This window comes from Manacus vitellinus, unplaced genomic scaffold, assembly GCF_001715985.3.
Source record: "Manacus vitellinus isolate BGI_N305 unplaced genomic scaffold, ASM171598v3 scaffold_5_pilon, whole genome shotgun sequence".
Lineage (NCBI taxonomy): Eukaryota > Metazoa > Chordata > Aves > Passeriformes > Pipridae > Manacus > Manacus vitellinus.
Window position 1 is genome coordinate 31,111,158 of NW_021940682.1, and position 16,330 is coordinate 31,127,487.

A 16,330-nucleotide genomic window follows, 5' to 3' on the forward strand; every position below is an offset into this window, starting at 1 on the left:
CTGATCATGAGGACTAGGCTTCCATATATTTATTTTTTTAAATAAATATTTTCACTTAACAAGACATGGCCAACCTTCAGACCAGTCTTCCAGTTAAAGCTACCAATGTCCACTCAAGAACAGTGTTTGTCAGGAATCTCTCCAAGTAATGCTCAACATCTGTAGATGACAAAGCTGTAGATGTACTGGCTAATCACAGCCTGCTCTCATCAAAGGAGTTTCTTTCAACTCCTGTAGTACAGTTGTAAGAATGAGGTACTTTTGCTATGAGAGTCCCCAGTTTACCAGACCAAGGCCGGCTTGATTCCTCACTATATTTCTTCATTTACCAATAGCATCATCCAATACAAAACTAAGTAGAAACTAGAACTTTTCCAGTAGCAGGCCAACAGTTTAAGAGATGCATTTTAACTTCTTTCATTTCTTTTTTCTTTAGTCAGGATGTGCATTTAATGTACTGGAAGTTATTGCGATCTTAAGTCACAAATAAAATAGAGCACTCACTCCTCTGGCAAGGGCAGAGATAATGGGAAAATGGGCTACAGGAAGAACAGATTTGTAGTAATTCTCATGATTGTGGAAGGGCCTTAACTGGGCACCTCAGGCACATGAATATTAAGAAACAGTCACAGAAACCAAAAAGGGCCTCCTTTTCACTCTACCCCCTTTACAGTACATTACTTAATATATACAGGTGTTTGAAATACCTGTAATATCAACACTATCATTCTCTACTTCTGTTCAAACAGACTGCATGCTTGCAAATATGCATCAACACACACACAATGAATGCACTAAGGCAGCTGGATTCCCACCAAAAAATAGAAATATTAAAGTAACATTAGGTAGAAAAGCCACAGGACATAACTACGGTTTTCAAAATTTCCATCACTGAGACTAAATTCACATTCATATTGCAAAACCCTCAGTTCAATTAAAAATATCAGCAAAAGTGTTTAGGACCGCTCTGATAAGGGTCAAATTCAGGCACACTCCTGGGCAAAAAGAGAAGTTTTTGCTGGAGAAGGGTAAAAAAAAAAGGAAACATTTAAAAGAAAAGAATAAACCCAATATCCTAGCACCAAAGCACTGGTCTTTTCCGGAAAGCCACTTTGCTTTCTTTTCTTTATCACTTAAGCCTCTGTGTTTTCAAGTCACTCACTTCAGCTACCCACCACAAGATCCCTCTCCTCGTAGAGCACTTTGTATGTCTGCAAGACTGCTGAGGTATAGGTTAGCATGAAATCATGCTTTATGAAGTCTCTAACAATACTGACCGGGTCATGCTCAAAGTCCTGCATAAAGCATTACAAATATAATGAAAACAGCATAACCATGGTTTGGGAAGGAAAGTAAAAGGAGCCAGAACATAGGTCTTTCTGAAATTTAGAAAAACAAGTTACCCCTTTGAATATTGCTCGCTTTATGTAGTCCACATCTAAAATTCTTCCTTCAGAATCCATATTCTTAGCCCACTCTTCAGCTGACACAGGTTCTCTTCTACTAACTTCAGGCTGTTTTCCTAGATCGATCTGAAACACAAACGCATTATATTAATCCCAACAACGTGCTTCAGTAGTTTCAAACAACTGCACAAAACTGCCCAAATAGCACTAAGCTTGACATATTCTTATATTCAGTGCAACAACATTTTCACATGCACATACCTCAGCAGCAACTCTAAGGATCTAAGGCTGTGTCCACATGAGCAGGAGTGTGGACCAACACAAACAGATCTTTAGAGTAAGATACTCTGTACTGAAGACCTGGCTATACATGTTAATATTTCAGATTTTGGAGGATGTATGTGTGTTTTAAATAACCTTCTATCCCCAAAAATCTCTGAGCTAGCTTCTCATAAACTAAAAGCCTCTATGCAACTGGAAATGTATTAGGTATGTGCAACTCAGCAAACAAGGACAATAGAGAACTTCACTTCAAAAACACATTCATGATACACAGTAGTGCATCTTGAGAGAACTGAAAAACAACTTGTGCTCAGAGACGCTATCCCCACACAGACTGCACAGTGTGACTGAGAGATCCATTTCAGTACACTTAAAGGCCTCTTGAGAAGCCGCAAGACTGTATGTACTTCAGTGTCGCAGGACAGAAATTGTGTGAACAGTTTCTGTTGCATTTCTGTGATTTCTCCCCTGGCATGGCTGGGTGCTGATAGTAAAAAATGCTGCGCCACTAATATGGCTGCAGGCCTTGTGCCAAGATGCCAAGGAGGAGTTTTGGGAGGTGAATAAAGTTTTCTCATCTCCTATGACCACCTGTTGTGGTCCAATTAGCAGGGAACAGCAGAGCATGTTTTCCTTATGTAACCAATGTTGTGTGAACAAGAAGCTGAGCGTCATGAGCACTATATAATCTGTCTTTCTCCTAATAAATCCGACATTTGCCTGATCATATTGATCCTGGAGCAATCTGTCCATACCCTTCCATCAACACTTCAGAACTTCTAACACCCATCCAAAGTTTCAGTTTGTGGTTAGTCTCTCTCAGATCCCAAATTGCATGTTTAAGCACAGCAGAATTCAGCAGACAGTAATTCCTTACTTCCTACAAATATTTTTATGACAGCAAGCCCCAAATGATTTTGTGTTTCAACTCTTTCTTCATAAGTCCAAGGCATTTGTCAGATTAAGACATATAGGTCAGTGTTTCCATATGTCACATTCCTTATACTTTTTCTCATGGATAAATTAACTGATTAAGTGCTAGGCAGCAACTTCCTAGAATTACCTAGTTCAAACAGCTACTGCTAAGATATTAACACTACCTTGAACTCAAGAAAAAAAAAGCATAAAACAGATAATGCTTTGAAAACATGTAAGCCACTTAAATAGTAATCACAAGCACTTAAAAATAAACCTTTTCCACCTATCTGTAAAAGACACCAACAGGAGCCCACAGTGATTCATGGTCCAATTATAAGTTCATTCCAGCTTTGGTTCCAATCATATATAAATCTGTAATTTATACACCCTAGACATTAATCATCCAATTAAATACTTTGTTTTAATCTTAGTCCTCTTAAAAGAAACTGAAATGTTAAAAGTGATTAGGCAAAAAAGTTAGTTATTAATCTGCATTCCCCAATCTTATTTAACCTAGCTCTGACATCAGAGTAAATATAAAATCAGACACTTTTTAAGGGAGTGACTCTAAGATAACTATAGTCAACATTTCCTTAGTTACAAATTTCCTTTCAAAGCAAAACTTGGACTTGCATGAATAAAAATGACGTATTCAGAAGTAACTGATGATGATCCTAACTCTTGTGAATAAATGGCAACGCAGCATGTACCACAATTGCATAAACGGTATAACTCACCATGCTTCAAGTCCTACCATTCCTTTAAAGGAGTGCATAAAAACAATCAATGCCTCTGTATCATGCATTTATACACTCACTCGGGTAATGACTTCAAATCCTGGTTCTTCCTGCTGATTTATCTTCAGCCCTGGAATAGTATCATGGATAAGGTCTGCCATCTCTGATGGTGGTCGCCTTTGATTTGATGGGTCACTTAAGCGGAAACTGTCAAAAATATAGTTTGTGACTTTGGAAAATCTTCCCATTGTTACGGTGTATGGATCTCTCTTCAATTTCTGTGTTATAACAAAAAAAAACAAACAAGCAAAACACAAAAAGCCTCAGACTATTTGTAATTCTTGCACTCAAAGCAAAGCATCAGGGAAAGTCCCATAGGTCTCAAAGTTACTGAAGTTTCGTGTATCAGTAGTAACACAGAGCAGTCATCACATGATTAAAAAAATATATCTGAAGTATGAAGATTAGATACCAGTGTTCTTGGTAAGCCTGAGCTATGTATAGGACTGGATCAGATCTCCTGTTTACCTTCCAGTGATTAATGGCACAAAACATCATCCTTATGCCCAGTCTCCCTACCTTCATAGAAAAAACACTTTTAGCCATCACGTACTCTGCTAGGAATCTCACATAAAATTTGATTTGACAACTAAATCCAGAAAGTAATGTAATTCACTCATGAAGATTTTCTTTAACTAAATAGGTCAATGGGTCAAAACTCTGGCCTCATTGAAGCCACTGAAAGTTTTGCTGCTGACTTTCAGAAGTCAATAGACCCCACCAAATGATAAGCAGTTTTAGCATTAAAAAAAGCCTTTTTTTAGGCAATATTGTCCTCTTTGCTGCTGTATTTCCAGCATCCTTTCAAAAGTGTCAGAAAATATCAATGAAAAAATATTTAGTCAAAGAAAACTTAAAAATTATAATTAATATATTTTGGTAACAACTAAAATTTTTCCTTTTTCCTCTAAAATTTTCTCTACACAAGTGTATAGAATCATAGAGAACATGAATAGGTTTGAAATAGTGCCAGAGGGAAATAAGAAGTTATTAGATCATAGAAAACAACTTATAATTAAGTGTACTTCCTATAGTAGGCATTTGGTTTAGGATACAGTCAATGCTTCTACAATGTCATTATTATTGGTAATAATTAATAATAATGCCATAAATGGCATTGTTACTTCAATAATGGCATTAAATCATTATTCAGGGAATATTTCTGTGACATGGTAGGGTGGATTTTTTTAATGCATCTTCAGAATAAAAAATTGCAAGATAATACATACTTGTAATAAACCATACGACGGTTCATCAAGGAGATTTTCAAAAGACTGAGACAGTGACTTCTGAGTCTTCACAAGAAGAACCTGTTCATGATCTGGAGATCTGCAATAAAATTAAAAAAGGTTGTCTGGGTACCACCTTTATTTTCTGAATATATTTTTAGAACATTTACTGGTTTTTGAAGTCACATTTCAGGCTTTGTGCAAAAAAAAAAAAAAAAAAAAGGCAGATTTCATGCAAGATCACTCTTAGTCCTTAGCACAGGTTAACAAGCTAATGCTACACAGAACAGGACTTCAATTTTTGAATTGTGCTTTTTTGTTCTTTTAATAATGAAGCTTTTAAAAGCTTTTGAGAAATTACTCTGGAAGATAACTCCATTTACCTGTAAGTGACAGAAGTTTTCTTCAATGATAGTTTTCTATTTTTGACAATGGACAAAAAGAAGATGTGACACAGGAAATACAGTGAGACACAGTCAGCTTCAACACAATATATGCTGAAACTCCTTTAACGTAACAGAGGAATTGAAAAGAGCCTATGTCACCTTATACAGTTAAGGAATTCTTTCTACTAGTTAGTAAATCTTACATTAAGGAATTACATTACATCAAGGAATACGAACTGCTTTTCAATGTATGGAAACACATCTATACATTTCTAACCCAAAGTATTACAACAGACACTGTCAGAATAATTCTAAGATTCATACTGATAGGAGCTTAAAAAACACTAGAGCCATTGTATTATGAAACAGAACCATTTCAGTACAAATGTATTTCTGTGTAGACTCCAAAAGCTAAAGGAACACAAACCTGATTTGGCCTAACGCTGTATTTGCTCACTCTCATTCAATACAGCATTTACTTCTCAACAGGTTTGCACAGGCAGATGAAAACAATAACAAAGACAGTGGAACCATGCTGCTCCTAGTATTTAATCTGTTCTTTTGTTCTCACACCCTCTCCCAGTGCAATATCCTATTTTGTCTCCTTCTGCACAGGCACCCCATCACTTCCTCAACCAGCTCCTCAATCACAAATTTACTGCTCAGTAGGTGACAGAAGACAGAACAGCTCAGAAAGCAGGCTGACATTCAAGCCTTGGAGTTTGAAGTCAGACAGGAGAAAGCCAAGCACTTTGCCATCTGACTCTAATCCATCACACAGACTTACATTTATAAAATACCTCTCTACTGCTCTCTCCCAAAGTTTAAATCCACTACTTCTAGTCTTTGAAAGAAAAATTACTTTTCTTTTTATTAGCACCTGCATCATCTACCATGTTATTAAAGTCAAAGATAAGAACTTTAATAAGCCTTATCTCTCTCCTGTTCCAACAGGACAGGACACTGTTAACACTGACGGATATGAAATGCAACAAGAGATCTCATTTTGAGACAGCCAGACATCATAGTCATAGTTCTGAGGCAGCAACGGTTAATGAAGCTGAACTGGCTTTTGCTAAAAAGCAGCACAGGGGCAAGGACAAGTCATGTATTATGTTTGCCTTAACTAAAAGAATGAAAACTTTATACCATATCTCCTTTTTAATTAAACGCTCTTTCTGGACAGTCAGGTGGGCATCAACAGCTACTTCGGTAATGTTCAAAAATTGGTGAGCTAGACACTTTCTTAAACTTACTCATAATCCTGTGAGTTAGAAAATGTCACCCATACACATAGTGTTTTCTCAATATTAGACCAGTGCAACCAAATTAGGAGGCACATAATCCTTAAAGCAACAAATTACAAATATTTTGTGTGAGTTTAGCCACTTCATAACCACTAATTTCATCAATGATGTGACATTTTATAAGGAATGGTGTTAGAGAAGGGCAAAAACTTTTGAGGTAATAGGAACATAAGAAAATACCTATGATAGAAAGATAATTTAGAGATAAGCTAAAATTTTGGCCTTAATATCAATATCCCACATACTGTAAACTAGAAATTGGGATAACAAGTAAATATGCTGCCAAGTATTTGCTTGTGGCATCCAAGAAGCTGAGTAAACATATTTTCCTAAATGAGATTGTGAGCTTAGATGCATTATGTACTAAAGAATGAATAAACATTAGGAAACAACAGAAACATGCAGATTAAGTTTGTTATTATCACAACTTGGATGGCATATTTGTTTTTTTCTCCTTTCTCAGAAAAAATTATCATCATAATTCATGACTAGATCCCAGAAAAGAATTTGGTGCCAGAAGCAGACTTTAACTGGATAAGAAAACTAAAACTGGAAGTTCCTGCTCAGCTCAATGCTGAAGTTCATCTATTTTCCATACTGCCATTGCTTTCTGCTTTAAAGTTCCTGAAGTATCTGCTCTTGCATTCATTAATGCTTAGAACTGTTCAAGGTGACAATACTAAACTAAGCAGCTCAGCACACCCTGCAAGCTTGAATAACACCTCAAGTTTCCCTGTCTCATTTTAGCAATTGGGTTAGAAAAATTGAAATATGTTGCTGCAGTACATAGGCAACAGATCACACAGATCTGATATAAAGCTTTCAGTGACTCACCATACAACACAGGTGTTTTTCAAGTGGTTGCTACACCACTTGTCTCAAAAACCTGCCCCAGCCTACCAGCAACTGGTCAGAAGGTATCCACAAATAAGTTAACACAGAGCAGTCTGCTCAAAAAGGAACAATTTCCTCTGGGGGAAAGGGAGAGAGTGGGGGGTGGCACGACGACAGTATTTCTCTGTGCCTGCAAAGCTGTGAAATTATGAAACTAAGTGAAAGGAGGCTTAAGGAAGAATTAATTTGGAACCTAGAGAAAAACTCAGGATTTAAAATGAAGTTGTCATCCTGGATTTTTTAATCTACAGCTGTACAGAGAATATTCTTATTTACAAGTTCATCCTGCCGCCCCAGTAGCCTCTCCTTTGGTCCTCTTGACTTGTCCCCTTAAAAAGCTCACATACATTGCTACAGCCAGTACCATTTCACCAGCCGTTCCCACTGACCACTGACAGCTTCTGATTATCAGCAGCTCCAAAACCATGTCTTGAGACTGCTGAAGTGTTTCACAAATCAGTTCAATAAATATACAACACTCGTGTCCCTATTGGCTTGCTCTCCATCCTAGCAGTATTACTTGGCAACAGCCTTCCCTACTTGCTGAAGGCAACTCTGACCTCAGTGATGCTACCAATGTGAGCAGAGCCCTCTGTAAGGATTCCGACAGTCATTTCACTATCCACCTTCAAATCTATCAGACTACTATGTTGCAAGTGACAACAGCAAAACACTTTTGAAAACAGAATATCTGTTACACTGATGTTACACCTGTTATAGGTGTACATGTTACACCTCATTTGCTTCTTCATGCTCTAGCTAGTCTTATTTACCCTACTACCTTCTTAAATTATATTTATGTCTACATGGTCAGACCAGAACATTTTATTTTATTCTGCACTTATGCAGAATCAAAAAGGCTTTTATCCAAGTGATAAACTTGGAGGTAACACAGTATAAATACACAACAATCCCCAAGTATTTAACACTGTGATAGGGTCTAACTATGTTTACACTCAGAAAGTTGATTCACAGAGTAAAGATCAAGCGTGAAATATCCACCATGCAAGAAATTACAGAGAAACAGAATTCTAGGGGAAAACATTTATATACAATTTGATTTAGTTGACAGTGCTGTAAGTTACTCCCACACTCATGTAAATACTCATATATATTTCCCGCACAGGAGATGATCTCAAATTGTAACACAAATTACCCCATTTAACACAAGTGATTCATGAAGGATTTAACTTTTACAATGAATGTTCATGAGCAGCTTCTGCACCCACTAGAGGGAGCTACCAAGGCATTCGAAACTAGTAACACTTCAACAGATTCTAAAGTATTTCATAAATCAATCCAACAATTTTAAAACTTCAGCTTACATTCCAAATGTATACGTGAAATCACAGTTTTAGTCACCTTGAAAATTGATTCTACTTATCTGAAATTCATTACAGGATTTAAATAAACCAATAATCTGTATTTTACAGAACTAAATTGTCTGATACTTACTCATCCAGCGCAACATGCTTTTCAAGGCATTTAATCAATAGTTTGCTATCTCCACGATGAAAGTGAAGAGCCGGAAGCTTCACATCATCCTTCAGACAGAACACCAAATAGGACCATCCCATGCCTTTTTTGTTTTGTTTGATTGATTTCAGATCTGTCAAACTGAACAGGAATGACCACTTGCTTTCTCCATTTGCATGAGTTGTAGCATCTTAAAAACAAAATTACCACATGATTTCAGTTTGACTTCCGGTGTTAGCAAATACAAATGCATCATATCTGTCACTGTTCCTAAAAAACAAATCCAAAATATAAACCCCAGCATTGGTTCTAATAATAAAATGCACACTAACTGCTATTTCTGAAGTTAGTCTTCTACAGACTTCTAAAATAATGAGCAAGTCCATCAGACTGCTCCCCTAAAGCTGTACTTATAGCTTACAGGAAAAGGTTTTTCACCCAGAGGATGGTCAGGCACTGGAACAGGCTCCCCAGGGAAGTAATCACCAAGCCTGACAGAGTTCAAGAAGCGTTTGGACAACGCTCTCAGGCACGTGGTATGATTCCTGGGGTTGTCTGTGCAAGGCCAGGAGTTGGACTTTGGTGATCCCTGTGGGTCCCTTACAACTCAGGATATTCTACAATTCTATGACAGAGGTGATCCAGCAGTTAAACGTACAACTGCCATATCAAATACCAGCAGCAAGCTAAATCCAACCAGTACCTCCACCATGTAGTGCATGATATACATTACAATACTGACGCCCACAGTTATTAGCCATGTGTTGTGTAAGACTGCTACCAAAGGAAGGGTGAAGGAACTGAAAACCTTCCCCTCACCCCTCTCTCCTGTACTGTGGAAGCATGTATACGCTCTGTGCAAGACTGTATACATTTACAGAGAAGGAATTAAATTTTACTTTACTAGAGGACACAAAATTGCCAGCATGCCTAGAAGGAATTTGGCACACACCCTGGCCTACTCCCATCAAATTACAGCAACTGGAAACAAGCAAGAAGTAGCAAAGAGCAAAATTCAAGTCAGTAGTGCTCAGTGACACTCACTGGGGATGAAGACATGCTCTGGTGCCTGAAGATGAAAAATCAGTACAAACTACTGATGCAATAAACTCTCTATACTCAACAGAGATGCTGGGCTTAGCTATATAGAGATAAATCTCTCTCTCTACATATATAGATAGATAGATATCGCTAGAACGGAAAGCTTCTCTCAAACAGAGTATTTAAGGAGCAAGGACTGTGCTTTACCCAAAAATATTTGTAATCTGAAGTCCAAACCCTGCACTCATACATGACATAGGTGACATTTAAAACTATCATAAAGATGGTGAAACAAGTAAAATAATCCCCAGTTATAGGCTGTGAAATAATACATGGAAAACAAGTAGTATAAAAAAAACCACAATGGGAGAATCAGGAAAAAAAAAGATTACTTGAGAGTCACTGTCCTTTCTCCACAACTTGTTTTTCAACATCTCTACCGAGACACTACAACAAAAATTGTGTAGCTACAAAATTATTCTGCCAAAGTAAAAAAAGACCATATAAAAGACCCACGAACACATAACTGCACATTCCATCTCCCCCTGCTGCTGCAGTATGGAAAGGCATTTGAGTAGTAAACCACTTATTTTCTATTTTTATTTCTAACATGACCTAGTTCGAATTCCATTTGTTTCCAAGAATGCAAGAGTCCAATGCAGATAAAATTGCCACTTCATCTAATGATTGTCACAGCAAGAAGTCTGGTTTAATGTTCATTTTCAATACAATTCTCTAGTAATTCAAAGGAAAAAATAGATTGGAGGCAGATGACAGCTATTATATTTGTGAATTTTTTTCCACATCCAGAGATTCACCTCTTACCACAAATGAATCCTAGCTTTTCAAGTTCTAATAAAATCCATTTTACTGTGTCTAAAAGGCAATTCTTCAGTTACAAGTTACAATAATGAAAAAACAACCCAGAACACCATACAAACAAAAAAGCCCTCCACACTTATTTTTAAGTACCTCCATTTGAATGAGGTTTCTTCTTAAAAGAGACTGTGGTGACCATGTCCCATTCTGCTTCATAACTACTTGGACGGTCTGCTCCTCGGGAACATTTTTCTTTAGGAGTTTGAGTCCACTCCACAACAGAACTAGAATCCTGAGAAAAACAACAAAAGCAACTATCAAAAACCACAAGGCATGAAAACTAAGCTAGTTTCCCAGATCCAACATGAAGAACCAGCATCTCCATTTCATATATTAAAACAAAATGTATTAAAATCCTCAGAAACATGATACAGTTCAACACAGGAAATTTGGACTTATGACTAAGTGGATTTACTTAATGAATTCAACATACTAGAATATCCTTGCCTCTCTTACAAACTTTATCAACATAAACTTTTTATTTAAATGTAAAATTTAAATCTTTCATCTTTAGTCACATTCTCTTAATACCACTTAAATACCACATACCATTGCATCTTGCAACCCCCCCAGACTTCTATTTTTATTTTGCATTAGAACAGCACCTCTCAGTTTTGTGTCTAACTATGAAGAGTGATTCACCAGACTACAACACAGTAGATGCAGAGGGACTGGTGACTGTGATATACTTACACTCACTTCGTCTTTGCTGTTCATATGGTTAGTCTCTATTTTATTCGTGAGCCAAGTAAAAACTAAATGCAGTCAACCTACACATGTATCCTATAACCTGGGCTACAGTACACAAATAAGATTCCTACATGAAGCTATTAATATCAATGATAAAGAAGTTTTGTTTCCAGTTACAAGATCACCTATGCATTAGTTAACACAAAATAAAATCTCTGGAGAAACAGAATGAAGAACACAGATAACTAACAAACATACCTTTCCAGCACAGAGAATATTAGAAGTATCCAAAGTCTCATCCAGTGGTCTCCAGTCTACTACTACTTCATTTTCCTACAATACAAACAATCATAAAACATTCAACACTACACAACAAAGTACCTATCACACTATTTATTCATGGTATGAGTAATGGCACAACTTACATATACATATAAATGATGCAGACAATGTCAAACATTATGTGACATTTGTTCATTTACAAAATCCTAAATGCCTTTTTAAGTAAAGGGCTTGCCAACCATTTTATGTGTTTTGCCAACAAATATACAAAGTTTCCATAACTGTATTATGCAAATACCTTCTCTATGACACGTAGTATTCCTGCTATTAAGCTGTCCTGGTCATCATTTTTTCCACAGGATGAATGAATGAAAACTCCATCTTGCTCATACACAACCTATAACAAAATGGTTAATGAAAAAAAAAAAAAAGAAGGTTTTAAAATGTTTAAAATTGTTTCTCTCTCCTGTGGTTCTCATTATCATTTTGACTCGCCTACAGAAGTTGAAATGAATACCTCTACCTTGTTAGGGGTTTTGTTACAAAGGTAACCCACCTCCAAGATCTAAGTATTTCACTTACTTAAATCAAGAAACCATAGAAAATGGAATTTGTCAAACCTCCTCTCTAAGCAACATACTGTTACTACTTTGTCAGTAAACCACAAGAAAACACACTCCATACCTAGCACTTTTTAAATCAGCAGGCAGAAGTTCATATGGAAACACTATACAGCTTTTAAAACATTAGAAGGCTTTCTTATATAGTTGCCCTTCCCCCAGATGCTGTTAAGCATGTTGAAATTATAACCTTAATCTTAATTTAAAATGGACCACCTGGTTTACGAAAGATGAACTCCACAGATCTAAGAAATTGCAGTCTGAGATTAAATGCCTAGTCCTACATTCAGGGCCAGTGGCAAAGATTTCGTCTGAAAGGTAGAATACATGACAGTTGGATAAGAAAGGCTTGTGGGAGTGCACACTGCCCATGTAACTTTTGCATTTAAGCATTTACAAAACTCCTCACAGCATCCTGATCATGCTCTTACAAAAAACAAACAAACAAAAATTCAGAACTCTTGTCTGTCAAAATTCAGCAGGCTCTATAACAATGCAAATGGGTTCTGTTTTACACAACTCTAAAAGAAGAGTGAAAAGTCCCTTCAATTTTGTGAAAGTGAAATACATCAAATAGTAACAATAATTGTTTTAGAACCATGTTCATTTTCAACCCAAGCTGTGAACACTGATTTAAGAAATACATATTTTTGAAGGCAAAGCCTAGTAATTCTCAACTGATCAGAAAGAGATAGTGTATTCCACTGGTACTAAAATATCAGTATCTCTTTTTCTCACTTACTTATTTGTCAAGTTTTTAAAATCATCACATTTGCAGTCAGGCCAGTAAACTAAAACGTTAAGTGTGTAAGCTTAACTAGCCAGATGAGAAAACATGGCTTAAAAATAGCAGTAAAATTCACTTAAATCACCCTTTCTGGTTTAGTTTTCGTTCTTAAACTTCCCTTCCTTTTACACAAGCAAGAAATTTCTGAAGTATCCTGTTTAAATCACTTGGAAGAAAACTCTAAAGGTCACTTAGTATATTGCCCTCTTGAAGGATTATTATTACCTTTCAAATACTGGAAGCCTTCTTTCCTTTTCTCTATTAGTGCTTTTTTCTCTTTTCTATCCAAAAAAATCCTCCTTCTATTTCTACCAACTATCTGTTTTCAAATTCAGTTCCTGTTTAAACAAGGCAACCTTGAAATTTATTTAAATTTTACCTTCTAGTTATTTGGGCCTGATCTATCACGACAACTAGTTAGAAATATGAACCAGTTATCTATCACTGAGATAGCTGCTCCAGAAAAAAACCCTATTAGTATTAGAGTTATACTGGTAGAAGAGCACTTTTGCCAATAATATATCACAAGGTATACCTTCTCAGTCTAGAAAGTATGCAATCTAATAATTGCTTTTATCATTTTCAATTCATTAATCTCTCAGAAGCACAAATGATTCCTTTCATGGAAAAAGAAAATGTGTTCCCAATGCCACAGTTGTCATGCAACTAAAAAATCTTCATAACAGCATCAGCTCCCTGCCCTGCCCTCCACCAAAACAGGTGATAAAACCAAAGAACATGCTCAGAAGTTTGGAGGGTATCTGTAAAACAGAGGACTTCTCACAATGCAGCTTATTTCCCTCCTACTATTACTTAAGAAAAAAACTTCTCCAAGTTTGAAAGGCTAGAAGGCCAAGCTGTTTAGATTTTTCTTATCCAATAACAAGTGCAAACTGGTATTTATTTTTTCCAACTGTTGACTGGAGTCTAGAAGACACAATAACATTACTAATTTGAAGAAAGAGATGGCATTAATCATACAAAAGAATATCTAGAAAGTGCTTTTTCACAGTTAATCCCAATGCAAAACATTTTAGAAGTTATCATCCTTTAATTTTTGCAAATACTGAGCTGCTCTGTTCAGCAGTACTTGTAAGATTAACTCCATAACTGTGTTTGAACAAATAGATTTTGAAAAGATGATTCTCCAGTAGTAGCACCTGAAGATTAGCTATGCTGGGCAACTGTATTTCACACAATGTCCTTAGCAAGCTTAAAATTCAAAAATGCTACTAAGTATTGTTACAGCACCTTACAATAAAATGTAGTTTGCAACACATTCTTTTTTTTATGGTATTGCAACACTAGCAAGCTATTCAAAGAGGAAAAGTAATGCTAAATTACACATACAAGTAATTAGTAATACCGAAAGTATAAAATAAAAAGAATGCCAATGGTTAGGTTTGAATAAAACCCCATCCAACAGTAGACAACTGGAATTACACTGTGTAGCTCAATCCCACGCATGGTCCACAAAGCTCCACAAAGGTTCATTTGCTCAGTGCCTCTGCAGCACAACAATCAGGGAAATGCCTGGTCAGCCAGCACACCTGGACCTCTTCAGTAGCCAGGAGAACAGACATTTCAAAACTAGGCAATAGCATCATACACTGCCTCTTGCCTAAAGAGTAGGTTACTGCAGAACATGAAAGATGAATGTCTTGAAATAACAAGTGAGAGAAAAGACAGAAAATGTTAGAGGACAATCAGAAGCATCATTAAAATGCGAAGGACTTGTGTAAAGTGTGCATGCAAAATCTATGTAGTGAGATCCTGGTACATATGGAGACACTAGAAGGAACTACATACAAACAGGGCAGGATAATGAGACCACTGCCCCCTTATTAGCAGTTGGAATAACTATAATCCCTCCAAACCTGACCTAAATCTGCCTCAGTATTACCTCTCAACACCCTCTGCGCAGAAAAGCAACCCAATCTCTTTACATCTTTATAACTTTTTGCCTTTAGTGATGGACATTTGTGAACCACGAAGGCCTCATTACCCACTGTGTGAAAGAATTAAAGAGTTTTAAAGGATGCCATCAGTTCAATTAGTCCATTATACTTCCTATATCACGAGACAGCAAAACACACCACTGGCTCACCTTCGTTTTGTACTATTCGTTATTTTACATATTTCATCATAGTCTCTTTTTCAAAGGTGAGAAGCAGGTAGAGTCAAGCTCTATCTTTCATTTGCTTTTTCATATGATTAGAGCCATCACTCTTCCTCTAAGTCTACACAAAATCAATAAGCACATCATGAAAAAAAAGACAAGTTCATGTCAATAAGTGCACACCACAGGTGATAAGTTAACACGTCCCTTGGGTTTTAATCAAAACCCAAAGGTTATCCCTCACCCCAGTATCACGGCCCTTCAACCCATCCACCTAATCAGAATTCTGTGCTCTGCACAGTCAATCCACTGGTTGCAGAAATAGAAGCCCAGGCAAGAAAAGCAGCATCTGTTACTCAGATGCTCAGGGCCAAAACAGCTGTCCAGCAATGAAAGGCCAAACTACACATTTAAACAATGACGATTTTGTTTTTTCTTCCATACCTGTTTGCAAACATCTGTTGAACTGTCCAAGAGATTCATGTTTCTCAGGTTTAGATGTTATTACATAAATGAAAGCCAGACCCTGCTGGTCCCACAAAAAAACCACAAATGAAAAAAGAAGAGTGTTTGTCAAAGGCACACACCAACACATCCAAAGCAAATGAACATGTAATGTGACAGGAGCTGAACAACTTTGAAAATTACTTGATTTCAAACAAATTTTAATTATACCTGGTAGCTGTACATGTATCAGAATTACTGAAAGGTTTTCAGGCATTTAAGACATTTAAGACATTTCATTCATTAAAGCTAGCTCTATGCAGAACAGTTTCCAGATTTATCCATCCCTGGTATCCTAAAGTTCCTAGAATGCTTCAAATCATAAGCATGACTACCTAAGGCAACTTATGACTGTGAAAGCATTCAGCTGGCAATGTTTTTCTATGAGAAAATTATGGAGAAGGATTAGGAAAAAAGATTATTAAAGTATTACTTTTTAATAATCCTAAAATTTCAAGTTTGAAATACTGTGTACCCAGGAAGCTTGCACTCATCAGTCTTTCCTGCTTGTTGAGCAAGTCCACGCTGTCAGTCAGCAAGCATGACTCACACCATATTTATTTTTCCAGTTCTACAGAATAAAAACTAGACCTATTGCCTGTCTGTTTCAGAATCCTACCAAAAGCTAAAAATGGATGAAAGAGTTTTCGAATGCTGGTAAGCCACCTTGACCTGATTGTTTGGGGTTTCTTTTTCTATAGGTGCTACAGAAG

General features: G+C 36.7%; 1 protein-coding gene across 1 annotated transcript in view; it reads right to left on the reverse strand.

Annotated features, from left to right (window-relative positions):
* The window catches only part of TBC1D15 (TBC1 domain family member 15), a 28,234-nt gene extending 12,602 nt beyond the window's left edge, over positions 1-15,632 (reverse strand). The window contains exons 1-8 of the mRNA XM_018080650.2: positions 15,558-15,632; positions 11,886-11,984; positions 11,564-11,638; positions 10,709-10,847; positions 8,675-8,885; positions 4,633-4,732; positions 3,424-3,621; positions 1,404-1,532 (exon numbers count right to left, since the gene is read on the reverse strand). Coding sequence (XP_017936139.1) covers positions 1,404-1,532; positions 3,424-3,621; positions 4,633-4,732; positions 8,675-8,885; positions 10,709-10,847; positions 11,564-11,638; positions 11,886-11,984; positions 15,558-15,596 — 990 coding nt within the window. The 5' untranslated portion in view covers positions 15,597-15,632. The remainder of the gene's footprint in view (positions 1-1,403; positions 1,533-3,423; positions 3,622-4,632; positions 4,733-8,674; positions 8,886-10,708; positions 10,848-11,563; positions 11,639-11,885; positions 11,985-15,557) is intronic.
* Positions 15,633-16,330: the final 698 nt, after the last annotated feature.